The sequence below is a fragment of the Mya arenaria genome, chromosome 2 (genome assembly GCF_026914265.1).
Source record: "Mya arenaria isolate MELC-2E11 chromosome 2, ASM2691426v1".
Classification (NCBI taxonomy): Eukaryota; Metazoa; Mollusca; class Bivalvia; order Myida; family Myidae; genus Mya; species Mya arenaria.
In genome coordinates, this window is record NC_069123.1 from 41,241,038 (window position 1) to 41,262,562 (window position 21,525).

General features: G+C 35.0%; 1 protein-coding gene across 1 annotated transcript; it reads right to left on the reverse strand.

The window, feature by feature from the left end:
- Positions 1–439: 439 nt before the first annotated feature.
- LOC128222856 (UDP-GlcNAc:betaGal beta-1,3-N-acetylglucosaminyltransferase-like protein 1) lies at positions 440–21,013 on the reverse strand. The gene is made up of 12 exons (XM_052932007.1): positions 20,946–21,013; positions 16,876–16,992; positions 16,065–16,167; positions 15,011–15,075; positions 14,563–14,628; positions 11,081–11,176; positions 9,334–9,429; positions 5,810–5,934; positions 5,025–5,160; positions 3,316–3,384; positions 2,838–2,912; positions 440–929 (listed from the first exon to the last, which is right to left on the reverse strand). The coding sequence occupies exons 1-12, from the start codon at positions 20,958–20,960 to the stop codon at positions 849–851; spliced, it is 1,044 nt and encodes a 347-aa protein (XP_052787967.1). The 5' UTR covers positions 20,961–21,013; the 3' UTR covers positions 440–848.
- Positions 21,014–21,525: the final 512 nt, after the last annotated feature.

Genomic DNA, 21,525 nt, shown 5'->3' on the forward strand with positions numbered 1-21,525 from the left:
TTTATCAAAGGTTACAAAATGACCAGATCCCACAAAAAAATAGGGGAAGTGACAACACAAAACACTTTGCCCCTTAGATCTACAAAAGAAAAACATTCGTCTTTATCTGGAACCAAGACACTAACTTCTATGTTCAATGGACCGAGCCAAGATAGAGAAAGCTATAAAAGCCGAGGTCCTTAAATAAGGATAATCGGGAGATTTTGCCTGATAAACCAACTGAATCTTCCAACAAAACTGGTCTTTCTTACTAAAAACTGAGCCTTGTAGAATATTGTTATCTAATGAAAACTATCTCTGTCCCCTGTTAGACATGAAGTATAAAAGTTATTACAATCAGGTTTTAAAAAAAACACTAACATGGCTTGGATTCATGTCTATTCGTTTGTTATTGAGATCAAGTTCCTTGTTTAATGCTGTGTAGCCAACCATGCGAAGATTATATCACTGAGTTAATCATTCACCAATCACATTCATGAGAGGCTCTCTTTGAAAAAAAGAGCAAGTAATTCTTAGAAACAGTCCTGGCTATCAATTGGTTGATGTTGAGTGATTCCTACTAATGTATGAGAATGTCTCTTTTTATAACTGTGTAACAGAACCCGTTACTATTCAATACATTTCTGTTCAGTCATATGCATTGTTGTATAAACAATGCTGAAATGGACAAGAGGACTGGGACAAGGATGCGATTTGATTTTAGACAAACCTATCACATTTTTAGTCAACTCTATCACGTTTTTAGTCAAACCTTTCACGTTTCAACGTATCAGACATAATCAAGCACTACATCTTAAATTGGCTATCCAATGTGACGATACCAAAAGCAGCTAAGCTGTGTGTGTGTGTCAGTTGAAGTGGAAGAAGTCAACACCTTCTGTAATGTTCAGACTGGCAAGATTCTCTTCAAAGACACCCTCGGTTAACCCCTGAAATAAATTATTTCAATTCGCACAATTGGCACAAATGTTAGTCAAATTTTAATCAGAAAGAACATACATTAAAGCGATTACATCATTACTGTATTTAGAAAAACATACTGTTAATATGAAGTTCTAATGCTAAATGTCACAAATTTCTCAGTACCTTTAACAAAAAGAGAACATTCAAACAAAACATTCAGCCCTTCACGAACGCTTATCCAACAAAAATTTATGACCAAGATGAATAACTGAACTGTAATGCTAAGAAGTGTAACCCAGTCTATTTGTATACCTGAAAGGGTTTCTCGATATAGGCAACATTAAATGGTAAGCAAATGTTATCAACCAAGGCCAATCACAACACCAAGGCTATCACTGTGGCAAATGAAAACACCAAAGCTATCACCTCCACCAATGAAAACACCAAGGCTATCACCTCCACCAATGAAAACACCAAGGCTATCACCTCCACCAATGAAAACACCAAGGCTATCACATCCGCCAATGAAAACACCAAGGCTATCACATCTGCCAATGAAAACACCAAGGCTATCACCAACGCCAATGAAATCACCAAGGCTATCACCTCCACCAATGAAAACACCAAGGCTATCACCTCGGCCAATGAAAACACCAAGGCTATCACATCTGCCTATGAAAACACCAAGGCTATCACCTCTGCCAATGAAAACACCAAGGCTATCACCTCCGCCAATGAAAACACCAAGGGTATCACCTCCACCAATGAAAACACCAAGGCTATCACCTCCGCCAATGAAAACCCCAAGGCTATCACCTCCGCCAATGAACACACCAAAGCTATCACCTCCACCAATGAACACACCAAAGCTATCACCTCCACCAATGAAAACACCAAGGCTATCACCTCTGCCAATGAAATTACCAAAGCTATCACCTCTGCCAACCGCCAATGAAAACACCAAAGCTATCACCTCCGCCAATGAACTCACCAAAGCTATCACCTCCGCCAATGAAAACACCAAAGCTATCACCTCCGCCAATGAGAACACCAAGGCTATCACCTCCGTCAATGAAAACACCAAAGCTATCACCTCCGCCAATGAAAAACGCCAAAGCTATCACCTCCGCCAATGAAAACACCAAAGCTATCACCTCTGCCAACCGCCAATGAAAACACCAAAGCTATCACCTCCACCAATGAACTCACCAAAGCTATCACCTCCGCCAATGAACTCACCAAAGCTATCACCTCCGCCAATGAAAACACCAAAGCTATCACCTCCGCCAATGAAAACACCAAGGCTATCATCTCCGCCAATGAAAACACCAAGGCTATCACCTCCGCCAATGAAAACACCAAGGCTATCACATTTGCCTATGGAAACACCAAGGCTATCACCTCCGCCAATGAAAACACCAAGGCTATCACCTCCGCCAATGAAAACACCAAGGCTATCACCTCCACCAATGAAAACACCAAGGCTATCACCTCCACCAATGAACACACCAAGGCTATCACATCTGCCAATGAAAACACCAAGGCTATAACCGCGGCCAATGAGAACTCAAAAGCTATAAGAACACAAAAGCTATGAGAAGAGATTAAGAAGATCATATTTTTTCATGCATTGTTCAGGTGAATTTTAAGTTTAAATTGTACCTTTTCCTTAAGATTAACAATTTTCACTGTCTTATTCCACCGGTATTTACTTTTATGCTTAATCATTTTCGACCAGTCAAATTTGGAAAGTTGAGTTTTTGAAAAAAATGAATAAACCTTTTTAAAACAATATACTGCTGGCATAAAACAATTTAAAATTTTATTCCTAATAAGATAAAATGTTCTTAATATGCTTTTGTAATATTGTACCAGTAACCTTCTCTTTTCTCTTGAAAATGATCAAGAATATGAATAAACAAACTATTGCTTACCATTTTCACACAGATAACAAATGGTGGTCTAGCATCCTTGAAATGCATCACAGGAATTTTGGGCTTGGGCTTCATCTGCAATTACAGAACTTCATATTGATAATTTATAATATAAATGAACTCTATTTCTCAAACAAACATGAAATGTGTTGGGACCCCAAAACTCCAAATTTCAAGATTGGTACAAATAAATGCTGAGAGAAGTTTTACATATGGTAAGTTACTAATAAGAATCTCTAAACCTAGAAAGGCTGAAGCATTAAAAAAGACCAAGTTTGGTGAAGTTTCTTGACCAGTAAAATGGGCACAAGTCTGATTAAAATCAACTTTTATAGCTTTCTTTTCTAACAAGATAAACTAAACATGTATAAATTAAACTACATACATGCTTTTGTCCGAGGAATTTGTTATTACTCGGCACTATCATTACAATGTATCCTATTTCAGCCTTATCATGTACCTAGGATAAGTAACATACCTTGGAATCCTCATATGTGTAAAACCCCTTTTTGATTTTATTTTCATCCACATCGCAAAAGGCAATCACCTGTAAAAGTGTTAAGAATGCTTATCACAAATCCTCAAATCTTATGCTTGTAAAACAGTAGTAAAACAATAAGAACAATATAAACATGCTGGACAGGCATTTCCAATGAATTTGGCCTGGTTGGAATAAGTATATCTATCATGTGATGATTTTTTTCTGGCATACCATAAATTGGCTATTTGTGTAAAAACCCTAAGAAAACTTTAAGATAATTTAAGATGGATGTTGACATCAAGTAGTTCCTATATTTAGTTTTTTAATTAAAAGCCTTGTCTAAGTATAAATATATATCATTGTTCTTTATCAAAATGAAATGTTATTTTCATAAACCATACATTAAAATAAAGTTGTAATTATGACCAACTGGCATACCAAGTATGAAATTCATTGGTGCAAGCTTAAAATCTTTTGTTATTAAGCATAAACCATTTTACAGTTTAAGGTCATCGCTATTCTATCATTTTTTACCTAAAGGTCACTGTTACCTTGACATTAGATCTACTTATCTCAAAATCAATAGAGGTCATTTACAAGTCTTGACCAACACGCATAAAGCCACCAATAAGTCACCATGACCTTAACTTTGACATACTGGTCTCAAAATCATCAGAGGTCATTTACTTTACCCTGCATACCAAGTTCCTGGGCCCAAGTATTCTATAGTTATTGAACGGAAACAAAGTGTGACATACGGACTGACAAGTATGTGACCGACTGACTAATGAACGGGGCAAAATCAATATGCCTCTCCTCGAATTGGGGAGACGTAATTTTCCAGTATGGCTAAATTCACCAGAAATGCCTATCCTGTGTAAAAAAGGTCCCATTTGGCCTTCGAGATCACTAGCAACCACAGTTTTCTACTTCTTTTATAATACTTTCATTTATTCTTCATTAAAATTAGTCTAAAATTACTAGGCATCATGATGTGGCACACGTTGCATTTTAAGTGTCAAATTTAACACAAATAGAGAATTTAAGGAAGAAAGAAAGAAAAAGAAACATCATGTGTTTCCTATCCACACCAGAAAATCTGACCGTTTGGCATGCTGCATTAGCTGGTAACTTGAAAAGCCTCGTAATGGGTTTATGCAAATGCCCTCCGATTAAATTTTCCTGTCCAGATGAAAACTCATCATAGATATCTTATAACTGTGACACCTTAAATCTTCCCTTTCTTGATGAATGCATAAATCTTGACCAGAATCCAGACATGAGGTAATGATATAAGCTACAATTTCTCTGCAAAATTGTCTACCATGAAGGGTAATAATAGGGAGACAGTTTACTACCAAGTCTGCAATTTGTAATTGTTAGATTATTAGTTTATAACATATGAGAAACTAGCTGCATGCTCATTGTTTCTTTGAAGCAGTTAAAGAAATTCAAATTCTCAGGAGATGATATCCACAAAATATGAGGGATATGAACATTTATAGCCATTTTCAAAAGTGCTCCTCCAAAAGAGATAACCATAAAAGGAAGCTTAAAAACTTAAAGTACATTCTTAAAGTACATCTTTAAAGAATTATGAATGAAGAAAGCCTTCTACTTATTTAATAATACCATTCAAGACTGGTATTCTAATAAATTGACAAGTTAATAGAATACTTGATCCAGGTGGAAGAATTAAAACATACTTTAGCCTGGTTTTCTGGTGAGAGAGACCTGTAGAGTTTTCTCCCCTGCTTCCCAGCATTCCATATGGTAAATTCCTTCCATTTAGAGAGAACCTGTTGTTGAAGGAATGTCACCCTGTGCTTCCATATGGTATCTCTTAAAATAAACATGTACACATACAAACAAGTTGTTTTTTTGAAAAGATTTAGTTGCCATACCAAAACCTAAGTCATTCATAAAAAGGAACGAGCATTGTAAACAGAAGCATATAAAACCCATTTCCAAATGTTTCAGACCCGATTAAAACATCCTCACAATTCAAGATTTTTATGTAATATGACTTCTGACAAACTTAACTTTGAACTAAAACTGTTATGATGAACACCCCCAGATGCCACCTGGTTAAATGTCGAGTTGAAAAATCAACCAGTGAAATGTAAAATAGGCTCAATATATTTAGCGCTACATGCAACACAAAGGAACTCAGACCATTTAGTTTTATTAATTTATGTGCCCAAGCTCCTGTTAAACTAAGAAAAATGTTAAATAATGCAATAAATTTAGAAATTAATGCCACACAAGATTTTTCAGACCATTTTTTTTAATGTCAAGGGCCATAACATTCGTAAGAATCAGTGAAATGTAACAGAAATGGCTGATGCACAACAGCTCATGCTAAACTACATTACTGTGGTGTATTATGTGTGTAGGTGCTATTTTTCAAGAGACGTTGGAATAGGATGCAACCTCCTTATTTCTATGTGGGCGTATAGTAAGTTAGAACCAACATTTACAGGTAACTTACTCTGAGATTGAGAAAGTAGCTGCCCCAGGGTGGTATCTATACATGAGCAGATCCCTCTCTACCCGATACAGGCCCCCACCCAGCTCCAGGTGCTTGTAGAAAAATAAAAGGTCCTCTGGCACACCCTTTAATAAACAATATACAGGCATACTAGTGCTATACAGCTAACAAAGCACATTATCTGTACATAAAGAGTTGGATGATTTATTTGGCATCCTGTTTCACTAAATCTATAAACAAGGAATCACAGGAACCACATCGTAGAGATGCATGTTTATACACCGAACAAGATGTGACATAGGTTGTCAGAAAAGCATCCTATTATAAAGTTCTTTTTGTCATACTCCTCTTTTGATTAATTCTATCTTTTAATGCACTGTTTGTAGTTTTAACCAACAAAAATGCACTCAGCAAACATACACAACACTTCCCAGAATGAACCATTCAGAAAATGATGCTATTCATCTTTCCCATTAATCATTAAGTGCATTTTACTCAATAAAATGCAACTAGTAAACACTTTAGAGAGTTAAAGGCAGCACTCACCCTACTATGCTGATACCCAATCGGAAATTGGCAGTCAAGTAATTTTGATATTATTCTACAGTAACTTGTGAGGCTGGGATCAAACAGCGAAAATTTTTCATCATGTGATGAGTCTCTCCTATGGACCTAATAGAGAACAAGAGGCCCAAAAGGGCCTATGCTCTACTGGCATGGCTCTTATTGTCATTTTCAATCCAGAGCATGTACGTTTGAGTAATAGGCAACAAATATATAGTTCACTTTTAGTGTTTGGGTTAGCTGAAAACGCTGCACGTTCAACATTTGAGGACAGGAATGTGGTAAGCAGATGAGTTGCATGAACTATTTTAATATGTGACAAGTAAAGGAGATCTGAGGGTAAAAAATATTTGCTTTCAAAACTGTACTCATCGTCAAAATTTCATTTCTGTAGCTTTAAAAATAAAAAGTTGGTCAAAGGTCAAAGTCAAGGACATCCAAGGACAACATTAATGCTTGTTTGCAAAACTGTTCACATGGTCAAAATTTCATTACTGTAGCTTTAAAAATTAATAAGTAAGTCAAAAGGGGTGGGGCCAGCTTTTGGCCAAGGGGCATTATTTCAAATGTTTTCAACTGCATCACATGATGCTCCACAACAAACATCAAAGGTATGGGCCTTGTGGTTTGAAACAAGAAGATTTTGAAAATATTTCATAAGTATCTAGGAAAATTGTGACACCCAGGGCAGTGCCAGTTTTGACCAAATGGGCATAATTTGAACAACCATGGTAGTAGACCACTAAATAACTAAATAAAGCCTTGTTCAAAATAGCAAGGATTTGCATAGTGGTTTCAGACAAAAAGGTTTTTAACATTTCCCAATTGAAGGGGGGGGGGGGGGGAGTCCGTCCCTTACAAATAAAAGAGAACTCTTCCCTGGGCCTCCGCCAACGTCGCCGGGTTCGCATTTGCCGCACTGGTCCCTTACAGGACAATCTCTGGGGGGGGGGGGACTGTAATGACCATAAGGAATAATTTGAACAAACCTTCAAAAGCAATTGTGACTTTACATGTAAACTTGGCTAAAAATAGACTTTGCGCATGTAGACTTGGCTAAAAATAGACTTAGCTTAAATTAGCATTTTTTATACTTTCAAGACCCATAATCCAGGCATGCATGGGCAGATCTGGCTGGTTTTCAAAAGGAACCGAGTTCAAATGGATATCTAAATACTGTACAAGTTTCATCGAGATACAATCAAAGCTAAAGACTGTATCATGTTCACAAGCAATTGTTTACAGACAAACTTTTTTTTTAATACTTTTAAGGCCCATAATCTACGCATGCATGGTCGGATCTGGCTGGTTTTCATAATGAACCGAGCTCGATTGGATATCTAAATACTGTAAAAGTTTCATCCAGATACAATCAAAACTGAAGACTGTATCGTGTTCACAAGCCAGTAATTACACAATAGCATTTTTTATACTATCAAGGGCCATAATCTAGGCATGCATGGGCGGATCTGGCTGGTTTTCGAAAGGAACCGAGCTCTAATGGATAATTATCTAGATAGTGTACAAGTTTCATCAAGATACAATAAAAAATGAAGACTGTATCGTGTTCACAAGCTAGTGTTTACACAATAGCATTTTTTTATTTTATCAAGGGCCATAATCTAGGCAGGCATGGGCAGATCTGGAAAGGAACCGAGCTCTAATTGATATCTAGATACTGTACAAGTTTCATCGAGATACAATCAAAACTGAAGACTGTATCATGTTCACAAGCAATTGTTTACAGACGCACGGACGCACATACTACGTACACATAACCATCGCATAAGCTCTTTTGGCCTTTGGGCAGTAGAGCTAAAAACCTCTCCCTCAGCTTATGATAGGGAGATTTTGGACAGATTCAGGAGACTTCTCCTCTCATTAAGTCTCTTAGCTTGATCCCTTGCAGGGTCATTCTAAGGCACATTTCTATATAAAAGAATAAGAAGTACTAGGTAGACATGTTTCCAATGAAAACCTGTTTAATACATATGAACATTGAATATTACAATTACCCTTTAACAAGTTCAAGTGTTTGGTCCAAATTTTAAGCATAATAATTTGTAAGCAGAGCATAGTTATATGTTTTAAATCTTAAATCTAGTACATGGTCAATTCTTTTATAGGGTCAGACCTTGAAAAAGAGCTCTATTGGTAATAGTTATTTAAAACAGGGACATAAATACTCTATTTTGTTGGAGATCATGAGAAAAGCTATTGGAAATTGAATAAGTTAAGGCATAGAATTACAGAATTATGTTCAAATGAGAATATGCCAGTTGAAGTTTAGTGTTTATTCATGAAAAAACAGGTTAAGAACCAAAGACAAAACCAGTTTTATACAAATGACTGCTGAACATCCTAGACATTAACATTCTTTGAATAAATTTTGTGTCTTTAATTCAGAGCAAGGATCACATTAAATGGCTTCGTCTTTTGACATTTTAATGATTAAGACTTTGATGCATACTTAAATAGGAGCATCAAGATGTCTGTGCATTTAAATTAAGTCTGATATTCAAATTAATCCATGCAGCTCTGTTTCTGGCTACAACAAATGTTGAAAATAGCTCTCTTGTGTATACAATTTCCTTAAATAAAAATGCCAAACCCCTACAGAATAGACTTAAGTACTCTTCAGTGATGACACGAGTAAACTCAACCTATTAATAATTGTCTGTGAAGATGACAAAAACAGACAATGACCTTTAAATACCAAACTGATGGGATATATTTGGAGATGTGGCTGCAAAGGTTACCTTACCTCCCTCACAGGCCATAGCTTTTATAAGGTGTAAATACCAAGTGGTCATTCAATTTGCTGCATCACATGATTTAATAGCCAAGAATATGAGTTATTGACTTATTTCACTGTTTCTGGATGGATTTTACTTAAAACTCTCGAAAAAAAGATCCCCCGATGCGTAACAGCTGTTGCTAGCAAAGGATGCTATAGTTACCTTTCCTCCCTCACAGAACCCTCCCCCTATGTCAAAGACAGCTCGACTACAGAACCACGTGGGCATGATTACTGTTGGACCGTGGGAGGTGTAAGCCTGCAACGATGAGAGATCAGCATTCATTGCATATGAAGCCGGAATAAGTATCTTAACAATATGAATTTATTCCAATTATTAAAAATCATATATCTTTTTATACCATATCTACACAATATTACTCTCTATTAATGTTTACGGTCATTAATTAGGCAATGGTATCACCAGCAAACACCTCGGTAATAAATAATATAGTAGCCTCTAACAAAAACAACCATTCATTTGTAAAGACTGATCCGTGTAATGTGCAGGGGTTCAATGCACACTAGCAAGAATCATTTACTGTGAAATCATTTATATTCGTTGGCATGAAATTTCGTGGTTTGCCGAAAAATTACAATTTCGTGGGTACTTGAATTCGTGGTTTTTCATTTTTGAAAAATGAAATATTCAAAACTGTATCATCTCCACGCGCCGGCCCGTGGTTTCCGTCTTCTACGTCACGCGGTTTATGACACTCGCTTAAGTGGTACGACATGCCAATTAGTGCATATAATCATGCCAATTATCGGTTTAATTGGAAATTAAGGTCATAAAAGAAGATGTACCCTGATCCCAAATATAGATAGGCGAAGCCATTGAATGCCAATTAAGAATTTAAGAATGTAGGTTCGTATATTTGAGAAAACAATCCCTCAAGATAGCTGATGTTTACAAATTCAATCACTTTTGAATATCATCTCATTTCAATATTTATGCACACGTTTTAGTTTAATAAGGATATTGAACGCGTTGTTGTGTACATTGTCAGTAACCTCCAATGTAATCGATTAATTACTTCATTAAAGAAAAAAAATCGAGAACCGACACTCATCACTCACATCTTGTAAACCTGGTAGATTTTCATGAACAGCACATATTAAAGCACGTGCTTCTGTCATTTGGTCAATAAAAACACATTAAAATGATTTGGTTTATTATTTGTTAAAGGCATATATAATATATCAATAAAGCAATGATAGTAAGATATACAGTGAGACAGATATTACTCATGTATACTGTGGATTCTTTAACGAATAAACTAGAGTATGTACATAACATGGCAATTGAAAAAGAGAATAAAGGGTCTTTATTTCGTGGGATCTTGAATTCATGGATCACCAAACCCACGAAAACCACGAACATTAATGTCCCACGAACATTAATGATTTCACAGTACAAGAATAGGCAATACTAAATGAGTAATTATTAATTATGGTTTAATTAATGATTAAGTCAGCTGCTGGACAGCCACTGCAGATGTTCTAAGTAATAGTTAGATGACATGAAGTGAATTCTTAATGATTAAGAATGGGCAGAGTGAGTGTAGCGAGTGAGTCCTTAATCATTAAGAATCCACTTCATGTCATCTATCTGACTTAGAATACAACCTCATTGGCTGATAAATTATCGACGCAAAATCTGACGCAGTGAGTGTGTATCGGATGATTGGCAGTAGGCGGATCTTTAAACATGCGCGAAAGTTGAAATTCTTAATGATCAAGTCTACTATTTAATGGTTGACTGTCTGCGATTTCATTGGCTGAAAATGTAGGTTGTATTCTAAGGAATGGTAGACTGACACTTTATTTGAAAGCAAAAAGTGATGAGCATTACATAAAGTTGTGGATTCTTTTCCCATTTGTTTTGTTATAGAAAGTATGAAAACTACCTGTGTAAACAGTTGCTGCTGGTTGATGGTGTTAGCCCAGTCTGTAAACCTGGCTGTGGACCCTTCTGGCTCTCTGTGGAATCTACTACCAATAATCTGCAATAATAAGAACAATCTTAACAAGCCTCGCTATATACAGTGGACTCAATAGTAGGATGGAAATCATCAAGAATAGGGGAAAAAGAGGCTGTAGTTTCTTGTCATTAAAATTTAGTTAATGGTATAGATCCAGAGTCTGCCTGGCCCATTTTCATTAAGTCTCAAGATTCAAACATGAAAGGGATGTGATTGACCTGGCAGCTGGAGGGATGAAACCATTTCGGGCATGGGTTCTTTGGGCGCTCTTGGGGGTCAAAAGCACACTGCCGTAGAAAAAAAACTGGCTTTTAAGAAGCTCTTTTGAGGGGACTCCTGACTTCAAATTTGAAGCAAACTTGAATATCAACTAAAACAACCAAAAGCAACCAAATAACTTTTTTAATCTTTTTTTTTGGGGGGGGGGGGTGGGGGTGGGGGTGGATGAAGGGGTCTCTGGGGCCATTAGAGACAAATCACATCCCTGTATGATTTTTTTTACCGTATTTTAACCTGCTTTTAGAAAAGCTGCTATTTTAAAAACAAGGAATACAATTTACAGTCGGTCAAAAGAAGCCATATTGAAGACTCACTGTAACATTTTTATATCTAAGTCTTAATGGGTGTTTTATAAATAAATAATTAGAACTTGACAACTTAGACTATATGCCAACAAATACAGGAATCATAAGGATTGAAAGACCTACTGAAATTAGAAGAAACTTTCTAAATTTCCTAGATGATAGTATTTTGTTTCAGCATATGATTGCAATATGTTTAACTCATGAGTGTGCCCAAAAAATTATATTTCACCAGAAGCATAATATTGATTTTACTTAATAAAAGTACCAGGGTAAGTTTATCATGACAATTTCCTTTTGAAGTTCAAAAACCCTTAAGAATGTTAATATTACACAAATTATCAATAAAAAAAACACAACAACTAGCGAGCTTAGGATTTAAGATGTTTCAAGAAATTGGGGACAGATTTCCCTACAAAATATAAGTACAATCAACAATTTAACAAAGAAATGTGATTTATAATAATTGAAACAATACACTTTTACATTCAAGTAATTACTTTGATCATGTTTTCTCCATTTTATTTGAATGGATATAGCCGTTGCCATTAAGTAATGCTAGTTAAATGATGTTCACAAATATTCTGTCCGCTTTTGTTTCCCTCTTATCAAACAGAAAATAATAGATGCAATTTCCTTCTACGTTATATTTACAGACAGGACACATAACAACTTTATTGCCTTACAAGCAATCAGAAAAAGCTGTATCGCAAACATTGCATCTACAGATGTAAATGCAGAAATAAAACAATAGTAATTGTTATTTGTTATATGATACCCTGATAAATGACTCCATTGTCTTCCATATAATAAGTCATAGTTGAAAAATATCTGAATATTCCAGACAGATCTATAAACATCTTAAAAGTTTTTGCAGTTGGTTAAAGAATTTCTGAGATTTAAGCAATTTTAGAGAGAAAAGAATATCAATTTTAATAGAAAGAAATTGCATGTTTTCTCCCTGTTTAAAGCATTTTTTTCAATGTCTTATTATATGTAAGTTATTTTGCTCAATTTCATTGCACTCTTAGGGGACAAGTCAGTTGGAAATAAGACAAGTACTGTAAAACCAAAATGATAAATAACACTCAGACACAAGGAGAATACAATACTTTTTAGATAGGGGATTTCAAGGCTGAACAGTAATAATGCTCCGAAATAGGGGGGGGGGGGGGGGGGGGGGGCAGTGATTACAATTGACTGGTGCATAACTCACAAGCCTTTTTTGACATCTCTATTTTTACAAATAGGCAGCAGAATCCACTTTCCAGTGTTTCTGCTCTGCACCGACTCTTGCTACAGCTGATAATAAATTACTTTGGGTTTTGTATTATAACAGTTCACCTTTAAGGAAAAAAGTACCTGGTGCAGAGCTTAAGACTTCCACCATTGGGAGATTGAGTTCACCTTTAAGGAAGAAAGTACCTGGTGCAGAGCTTAAGACTTCCACCATTGGGAGATTATTATTACTATGACTTAGGGATTTTCAAGTAAAACATATATCCCACAGGGGGAAGGCAATTATTTAAATAGTACATGTGGTGGGTACCTTTTTATCGCTATTTTGGGCCCCAAAAGGGTAAATTTGCTTCCGTAGGGATGTGGCATAATTCAAAAGTGCCTTCCCCCCATGGTTATATGTTTAAATGGAATAGCCCTTATTACTTTTATCTCAAACTACAATAGTTAAATCAACAAATGCAATTTCAATCCGCATGATATGATCAAGCCAATTTGTAACCAACAGCTTTGCATTTTAAGACGTGGAAAGCTAGAGCAATCCCAGAAGTGATGATTACCAATACAACTTTACTATTCCTGCTGAATCTAATCTGATTCTGCAGAACGCTGCACGAAACACATTTTTTGCACATGAATAGTTTAGCCATCAAACAGGATCACATGAGAATTGTTTTCAGCAACTACACATGCAGTCATCAGAATTTAATACTTTATGATCAACAAGCCCGAATCACATTTTAACTTGGCTTTGGTAAATGTAACATTAATTAGCCAAGCTATGTAGAATTCAAATCTGAGGCATTTTCGGCTAAAACATTGCTAGAGCAGTGTTTATCAGCTTCAGCTTATTTTGACAACTGAATATGCAGGCACATAGGAAGGCTTAGGAGGAGTTGGCGTCCTCCCTTTTGGATGGGGTCTGAGAAAATTTACAAACATTTATAATAAATGGTGTGATCAGATGCATTTTTTCACAAAAAAAGTACATGCAATTGGTAGTAGAATATGAGACATTGCAAGGAACACATTCACAGTCATGTTTGACAAGTTCATATCAAATGTCAACAATAACATATTAATATGACAAAATAATCAATTTAACTTTATATATGTTTTTGAACATATTGCATAAGATTTATGCATAAGGGCGGAACAAGGGAAGTGTTCAGACTTAGATTATAACCGGTTTTCTGCTGACAGGGACTTAAATTGTACCATCATCTCTGATAAAATATATAAATTTGTCATTCTTAGTCATTAAGCATGGTACTTATTTGAGGTTTATAGAGTATTCAATTCTGAATAAACCTGAGAAGAATTCAGAGTTGTTACAGATTATCCATGATGTAAGGTGTTCTGTTACCAAGGTGACATACATCAGACGCTGGTTACATGACAGTAATTGGTGAACATTCTATTATATCAAGGACCTCAACAGTGTTTCATCATTATAGAAACATAATTAATAAAATGGCAGTTTTAACTTTTCGCCGCTCCTCAAATATTATAGCGGTGGATACTGCCCCAGCTCCTACATCTCTGAGTCTGATATGTACAATGTATAACATCATAGTCTGAACTTACAGCATCTGGATGAGCCACACAGGCCTTGTACTGCTCCTGTATCCGATCAGCATGCATAACATCATCCTGCAGGGAGAAAAGGCATGTTAGGGGAAATCTTCAAAGAAAAGAGTGTTTATTTGTAATTGGTAACCTCAGTGCATTCATCAATTAATTCAACCAATTTGTGCTAACAATTAGATTGTAATGAAAAATCTAAAGTGCATGGTTTGAGCAATTTAATCAGTCAGTTCACAAGTTTTTGTTCTTTGTTTTTTTTGTTCAGTCAGTAATGAAATAAATTATTAACTTTTACATGCAAGTAGTGAATGGTTAACTTGCGTGCTAAGCAAGTATATGTTTATTGTGTACAAATCTTACTTGAATAATAATCAGAAATAATAATGTTATACCCATGTATATATCCCCCCCGCACACACACTTAAAGGAAAAATCCCATCTTACTTACACAGTCAAGGAAGCACAGATATTTTCCACAACTTTGGCTCACAGCTTTATTCTTGGCATAACCAACTGAAATGGAAAAACATACTAAATGGGAAAAGTATGTGAATAAATTGCCCAGATAATTTGGATATGCACAAAGCCTTTGAAGGAAGTGGTATTGTTTCAATGACTTTTCAAGGTAACTGTGTTGGGCATACATATACAGTTAAACTGCAATAACTCTAGGCAGCCAGGGCTTGACCTAAAACCTTGAGTTATCCGATGTTTCGCGTTATCCAAAGTTTCCATTTTTGTCCTTTATGAAATGCCTTTTTTTTTTCAAAGATTGAAGTCAAAATACATCTTAGTAGTATATATCTTATACATATATAAAATAAAACAAAACAGACAGAGCACATACACACCATAATGGTAAGGTTTTATTTGTATTCACTAATATTCTAACAATTAAATTCTCATCATCATCTTTTCACCATTATCTTCTCAAATGTCCTTATCAAATAATATTGGATATGTGTAAACAGTGATTATCGGTTTTTGTACCTCATCAATTTTCCTTTAGACTGACATTGCAATTTTGATGATTTGCAAATTTTTTATCACCTGTCAATCATTTGTTTATTTTGGGACACCCTTAAGCTTTTGGGAAAATTTGTAAAATTATGACAAGTCTTCTGCCAAGGAGAAAATTATTAAATATTAATATCTTTTCCCTTTCAAAAGACCGTTAAAGGCTGAAATATCATTCCTTGGGGTGTAAATATCTATTGCAATGAATAATGACAGATAATATTTCATACGGATCTCCGAATGTGATGAAAATCAATGACTTCTGAATTCAATTATCCCCAAAACTTTACATCACATAATTTATTAGGATGTTGAATGAACCAGTGCAGGTAAAAAGAATGGCATATTTTTTTTTAATGAGATTTTTTCTGAAGATTGGGAAAAATATCATATTTTTTGCTTTGGGTATGGGTCCGACTATCGTGGGTACAATAGAAAAGCCCTGGCCCTGGAACATTTTTAACATTCTGTCGCCTGCTTATTACCTCCTCTAGGGCCACCATCATCTTTGTGAGAGCCAATCATAACTTCTATGGATTTCTTTCCAAGTCTGTCCTTCCATTTTACTATAATGGACTCTGATCCATCCTGCAAGTTAATTATACAATAACAGACATTAAATATGATATACAAAATTTATTACAACCAAGGTTATGGGAAATTAACAATGCTCAGCCGTCTGGGAAATAACCAGTATTTCCGTAATCAGAAAATACAAAAGCTAGATTATAACTCAAACATTTTTCATTATCATTTGTGAATATGTGAATTAACAAACTACAAACAAGACATTTATGTTTTTCTTTCTCAAAGGACCAAATTGAAGTAGAGTTATTGGTATAGCATTTTGATCTGATAGGATGCATTCTACAAGAGAGGATTCCAACCTAAGAGTGGATTTATGCAGAATATGCACAAACCACAAGAGTCAATTACTACCACCAGGATAAAAATGCAGTATAACAATTCTTATATTACATGTATACATACATGACTAGTTTTAAAAACTTTTTTGACATCATTTTAACATAGCGCAATAAAACTTGCTTGCAGATTTACGATGGGTATAAAATGAAAAACAACTGGTTTCTTAAAGAAATACTAATATATACATGTACACAAATTCAATTTATGTTCACAATCCAAGAATTTAAACTAGTAAAATTCCACATGCACATAAGCTTAATGAAGAAGTATTTGTTTTGCAGATTGTTTCATTGATTTTACTTTAAAGTAAAGGTAAAAACATTTTAAACTGTTGTTGTTTTGTTGACTTATTTTAAAACTATGGCACACCTGGCACGAGTCCAGGTAGATGCTCAGCTGCAGTGTCCCTGTGAATGTCTGGGCCTCAATCGATTGTAGACAGTCTTCCAGCCACTCTTCCCCATTGTGTACTGGCAATATTACACTCTGATGAAAACATTACAGAATATTTACACTCCTAATACGCTTTCATAAATGAAATGTATACATGTTACAGTTGTATATCCTTTCAATTGTAGTCATATTCCCAAGAAAACAACATCTTCCGAATACCTCTGATTGTACAAAAATGACACATGTGATGACTCAAAGACATTTTATCGCATTAATATGTATGTGGTATCAATGAAACAGGTGATATCATTGAGGCAACTGTTCCTTAAGAAGTCAAATTTATACTACATGTATGTTCAAGTGACATATAAGCGTTATTTTCAATATTATAGTTTAATTTCTTTGACAGAACATTTGTGAAAAATGAGTATTCCAATAATGATGATGTTGTACCGGAATAATACAGTTTTGTCTGGATAACATGAGATAAGCAGGCAAAAAAAATAATTCTGGAAATTGGGAAAATATGAGATTTTTCCCAAATGTGAAGTAGCCTTATTTCGGCCCCTAGCAAAGAAGGTGAAAAAGCCCTGAATCGTGATCTTGACACTTTTCAAAATTTCATATTGGCATACAATACACTTTAAGTAAAATGTTATCTTAGCTCTTTGAGATGTTTACATTTTAAGAATAAATGTTGTAGTTTTAGTCTGCATTTGCTTTAAAGATTGCAAATATTGGTCAAAGATGGATGCAAACTTCACCAGCAGTTGGTGAAATATACTACTTTTGAGACCCCCTTACAGCTCTACCACACAACCGGAGAAATTAAATTGTCATAATATAATTGCAATCGTCTGGTAACACAATGCTGGAGGGCAGAGATATTAACACCGTGTGTCTGCTATAATGCGGCCAATTGGCAATATCAGCAATAATTATTCCATTATTTTCATAACATCCATAAAATGTTAACATCATGGGTGATCAGGGTGAGACACTAACATTATTCACAAGATCTGAATTTCAGGTAGTCAAGCAAAAATTAGGGAAGTCCAAAATTATACAATGGGGCCTATTTTTTCATAAACACGCATACTTTGCAGACCATTTTTTTATCCTCATTCAGTTTCAGCCATCAAAACTGTTAGCTCTCACCCCTGAAAGATATTTTCTTGCACTTTCATATTTTTTACTGTTTTTATTATTATCATCAATTTTTGTTTGGCGAATATCCAAGATTTCAAACAATGTAACCTCAAAATTTACTGGCTTAAATTTATTTTATGACAATTTATAGTAAAAATGAAATTCAACAAACCAGTGTCTTGATCGAAAAAACAAACATACCTACTGTACTAAGATATTTTTTCTCTTTCTAAATATAGACATACTGTAGTCTAAAATAATAGATGTGTTATACGGGATTCTTCCAATCCCTAACGTCTAAACGGGAATGTGCAAAAAACGGGGGTGTTTTAAAAATATTGAAATTGTTTTAAGTGAAGTATTTTATGGTTGAAATTGATCATAAACCGTTATATTTATATTTTACCATGTAAGTGAAATGTTATTTTGCACTAAACAAGCATTTAATGCATTAAAACAAGTTGTTTACCTTTCCAATAAAACGAAAGTTGACTGACACAAAAACAATTATGCGAAGGGGAACAACTCGATACAATCGTAATAACTCGGCCTCCTCCGACAAAGCTTCGAGATAGACCTCGTTATACAATCGTAACAACTCGGCCATGGCCGAAATGTTCCGAGCGATTTAAAACTGTGCCCTGAAGCCTTGCAGGTGCCCTTCATGTATATATCGTTATGTTTTGACAGAATGAAATGAAAAAAAGCCGTCAAACTCATAATTATAAGTTGGATATTTATTTTTTTGTGTACGGAACTAATATAAAATAATATTATCTGGTAATATTTCTTGTTTTTATGATATTTTATAGACTCTATATGCTTTAACCCGGAATCCCGATCGGAACAACTACCCACTTTTGATACTAAACAATTTGTACGTGAAGGATTTGCCATATCAAAAATCTAAAAAAAAATCCACCAACGTACAATTATTTGGACTAAGACATACTGTAGACTGGTTTAAATATTGATCAAAGGCTACATGAAATGCAAGCAATATTCAGTAAACAGTCTGGGTTGACCATAACTGTTTGGCCATCTCCAGCATAGATCAATAAAACAGAAGCAGCTTAATTTGCTCACACCTAGTTGAAATCAGAAGACTAGCACATGCCCACCTTCAATGGCCATATAAACAGATACATTTACTGACAAATGTTTGATAGTTATTTGTGATATCTAAATTGTAACTATTTTGGAGGGATAAAGACAATGTTGGTGAATTTCCTCTGAGGCCAAAAAAAAAAATAGGTTCGTTTCCGGTCTCCTTCCCAAAAAAAAGAGGGTAGGTAGGTAGGCATTTTTTTTTTTTTTTTTTTTTTTTGGGGGGGGGGGGGAAGTGATCTAGAATAGAAGGCGGCTGACTTTTATTCAAAAACAACCATATTAACTGCGTATGAGACAATTTTAAAAGGTACTAAAGCATAAAATGTAAATACAAGTCCATTCATTTATTAAGAACTGTATAATGTGTATTAATTATAATGTATAGATATACATTTTCTAGAATATAAATGCATGTATTGTTGAACATGTTTGTCTGTATGACAGATGTCGAAAAAGAGTGTCTCAGATTTGTCAATTTTTCATATTTACCAATTTCACATTTGTGCTATAATGCTATTCTTATATTTGATAGAATATTAAAATTCCAAACATTGTCAGAAGCTGTTTTTGTCACTTCAATGATCTCCGAAGTACACCTGACCCGTGTTCACAAAGCGTTTCCATTCTCAACTGAATTAAGAGTATGAAACTTAATTTCTTATTTAAATCTCAAAAATATGTTTAGTACTAAATTTAAGACACCAACTATTTGAAAGTGATACCGTAATTCACCTAAGAGTTCGGACACCTTAAATTAATTATTTTTTTCGCTGTCCGAAAACATAGAAAATTACCATTTTTACATTTTATTTACATGTTTGTTTAACCTGCCTTTTTTCTTCATGTTTGCATTTTACCACTTATTAATTTATCCGTAGTAATCAATGGTCATAAACTTATTTATTAAGCCTGTAGTGAAAATCCTTCATCAAGTTAATTAAAACACCATTTTATACATGCATTGAACTGAATAAACACATTCTATCGGCTTCAGATCAAAGAGTCACACTGTGTGACGTCACATAACTTACAGTTATACCCACGAGGATCTCGTGGAGAGCATGGACATTGCTATGCAGGATTAATATATAACTGTACGATTATTGACTGACGAACTCGACATGGGTGCCGCCATTTTAATAGACTGCTTATCAAATTACCGAATTCGAAATGAGACCAAAGAATTAACGGAAAGGAAGTACCGAAAAGTACTAAATATGCGCGCAGTTAACTTTTACACCAATAAAAAGTATAGGGTCGGCGCGGAAATAAGAGGGTTGGTCGGGCGACCGGAAACAGACCTTTTTTTTTTTTTGGCCTGAGCATTTCACTGCTACATTTATTTATTTAAAGTTTAAACTTTTGTGTCAACAATTTAACACGATTCTAAACTATGACCAGTGATGTCATACATGCGATCCTATGCATATAATATACATATTATTGGTAGTTAAAAATAGCTAGTGAGGTTTTTTGTATAAAAAGTCTCCAGTCTCGTGTCCCAGTATGTGCACCCACCCCAAAATGGCGTCTCTATGTTACCAGAAGCCCATAGAAAAAAGTTTTTTATAGAAAACTAATAAAATTAGTGAATGGTATTGGCTAATGCATCAACACAACGCACCTAAAACATGTGCTTGAACCCTCATGGCTGGCATTGAAAACTCGCGAAAATATATGACAAATGCAAATTTGGGGATTTTAGATCAGTCATTTACATAATTGGTGACTTTAAAGGGCATAATTTATTATAATTTTCACGTAAAAATGGTGCTGTAGATACTGACCACATCCACGGACATTCCTTCTGCAAATTTACATGGATTTCGATCACGTTTTCAGCTCATGGAAAAATTGGAAACAAGGGACGTAATTATTCGCGGTTTATTTTATAATTCCCGTTCGGTTTTTCGTACCTATAACAAACTAAAATTATCAGAGCAGGTGGTATCTTAATCAAAACCTTGGACAATCCTACTCCCAGATGAAATTCCAGGGGCGTTGCTAGGACTCAAAAAACTTGTAGGCCAATTGGTTCTATGTGCGTTTGGAGACTTTTATATGTGCATTACACAGACTTAATTATATTTGCAATTACATGTATTACAATAAAATCAAGCAATACACCCATTCGGTTGTTTTTGAAAAACATGGCCGAGGAGTTCCGAATGGCAATACACCCTGCACGTCTTTAAATAAACACCAAAATTTGGTTATAAGCCAAACTTTTTAGTTGTTCAAAGTTTTCCAGTAGCTATAAGTTTGTTTTTTTTTTGGTTTTTTTTTGTGTGTTATTTAATTTTTCATATTTCAACAAAGTTGTCACGAGGCCTACAATTACGACCTCATGATATGTAGCTACGCCAC

Coding starts and splice junctions, on each gene's coding strand:
- LOC128222856 (XM_052932007.1), bottom strand. Junction 11,177..14,562: donor GTGTGGCTCATCCAGATGCT/GTAAGTTCAGAC, acceptor TTATTATTGCAG/ATTATTGGTAGTAGATTCCA. Junction 9,430..11,080: donor AGCAGCAACTGTTTACACAG/GTAGTTTTCATA, acceptor TCATCGTTGCAG/GCTTACACCTCCCACGGTCC.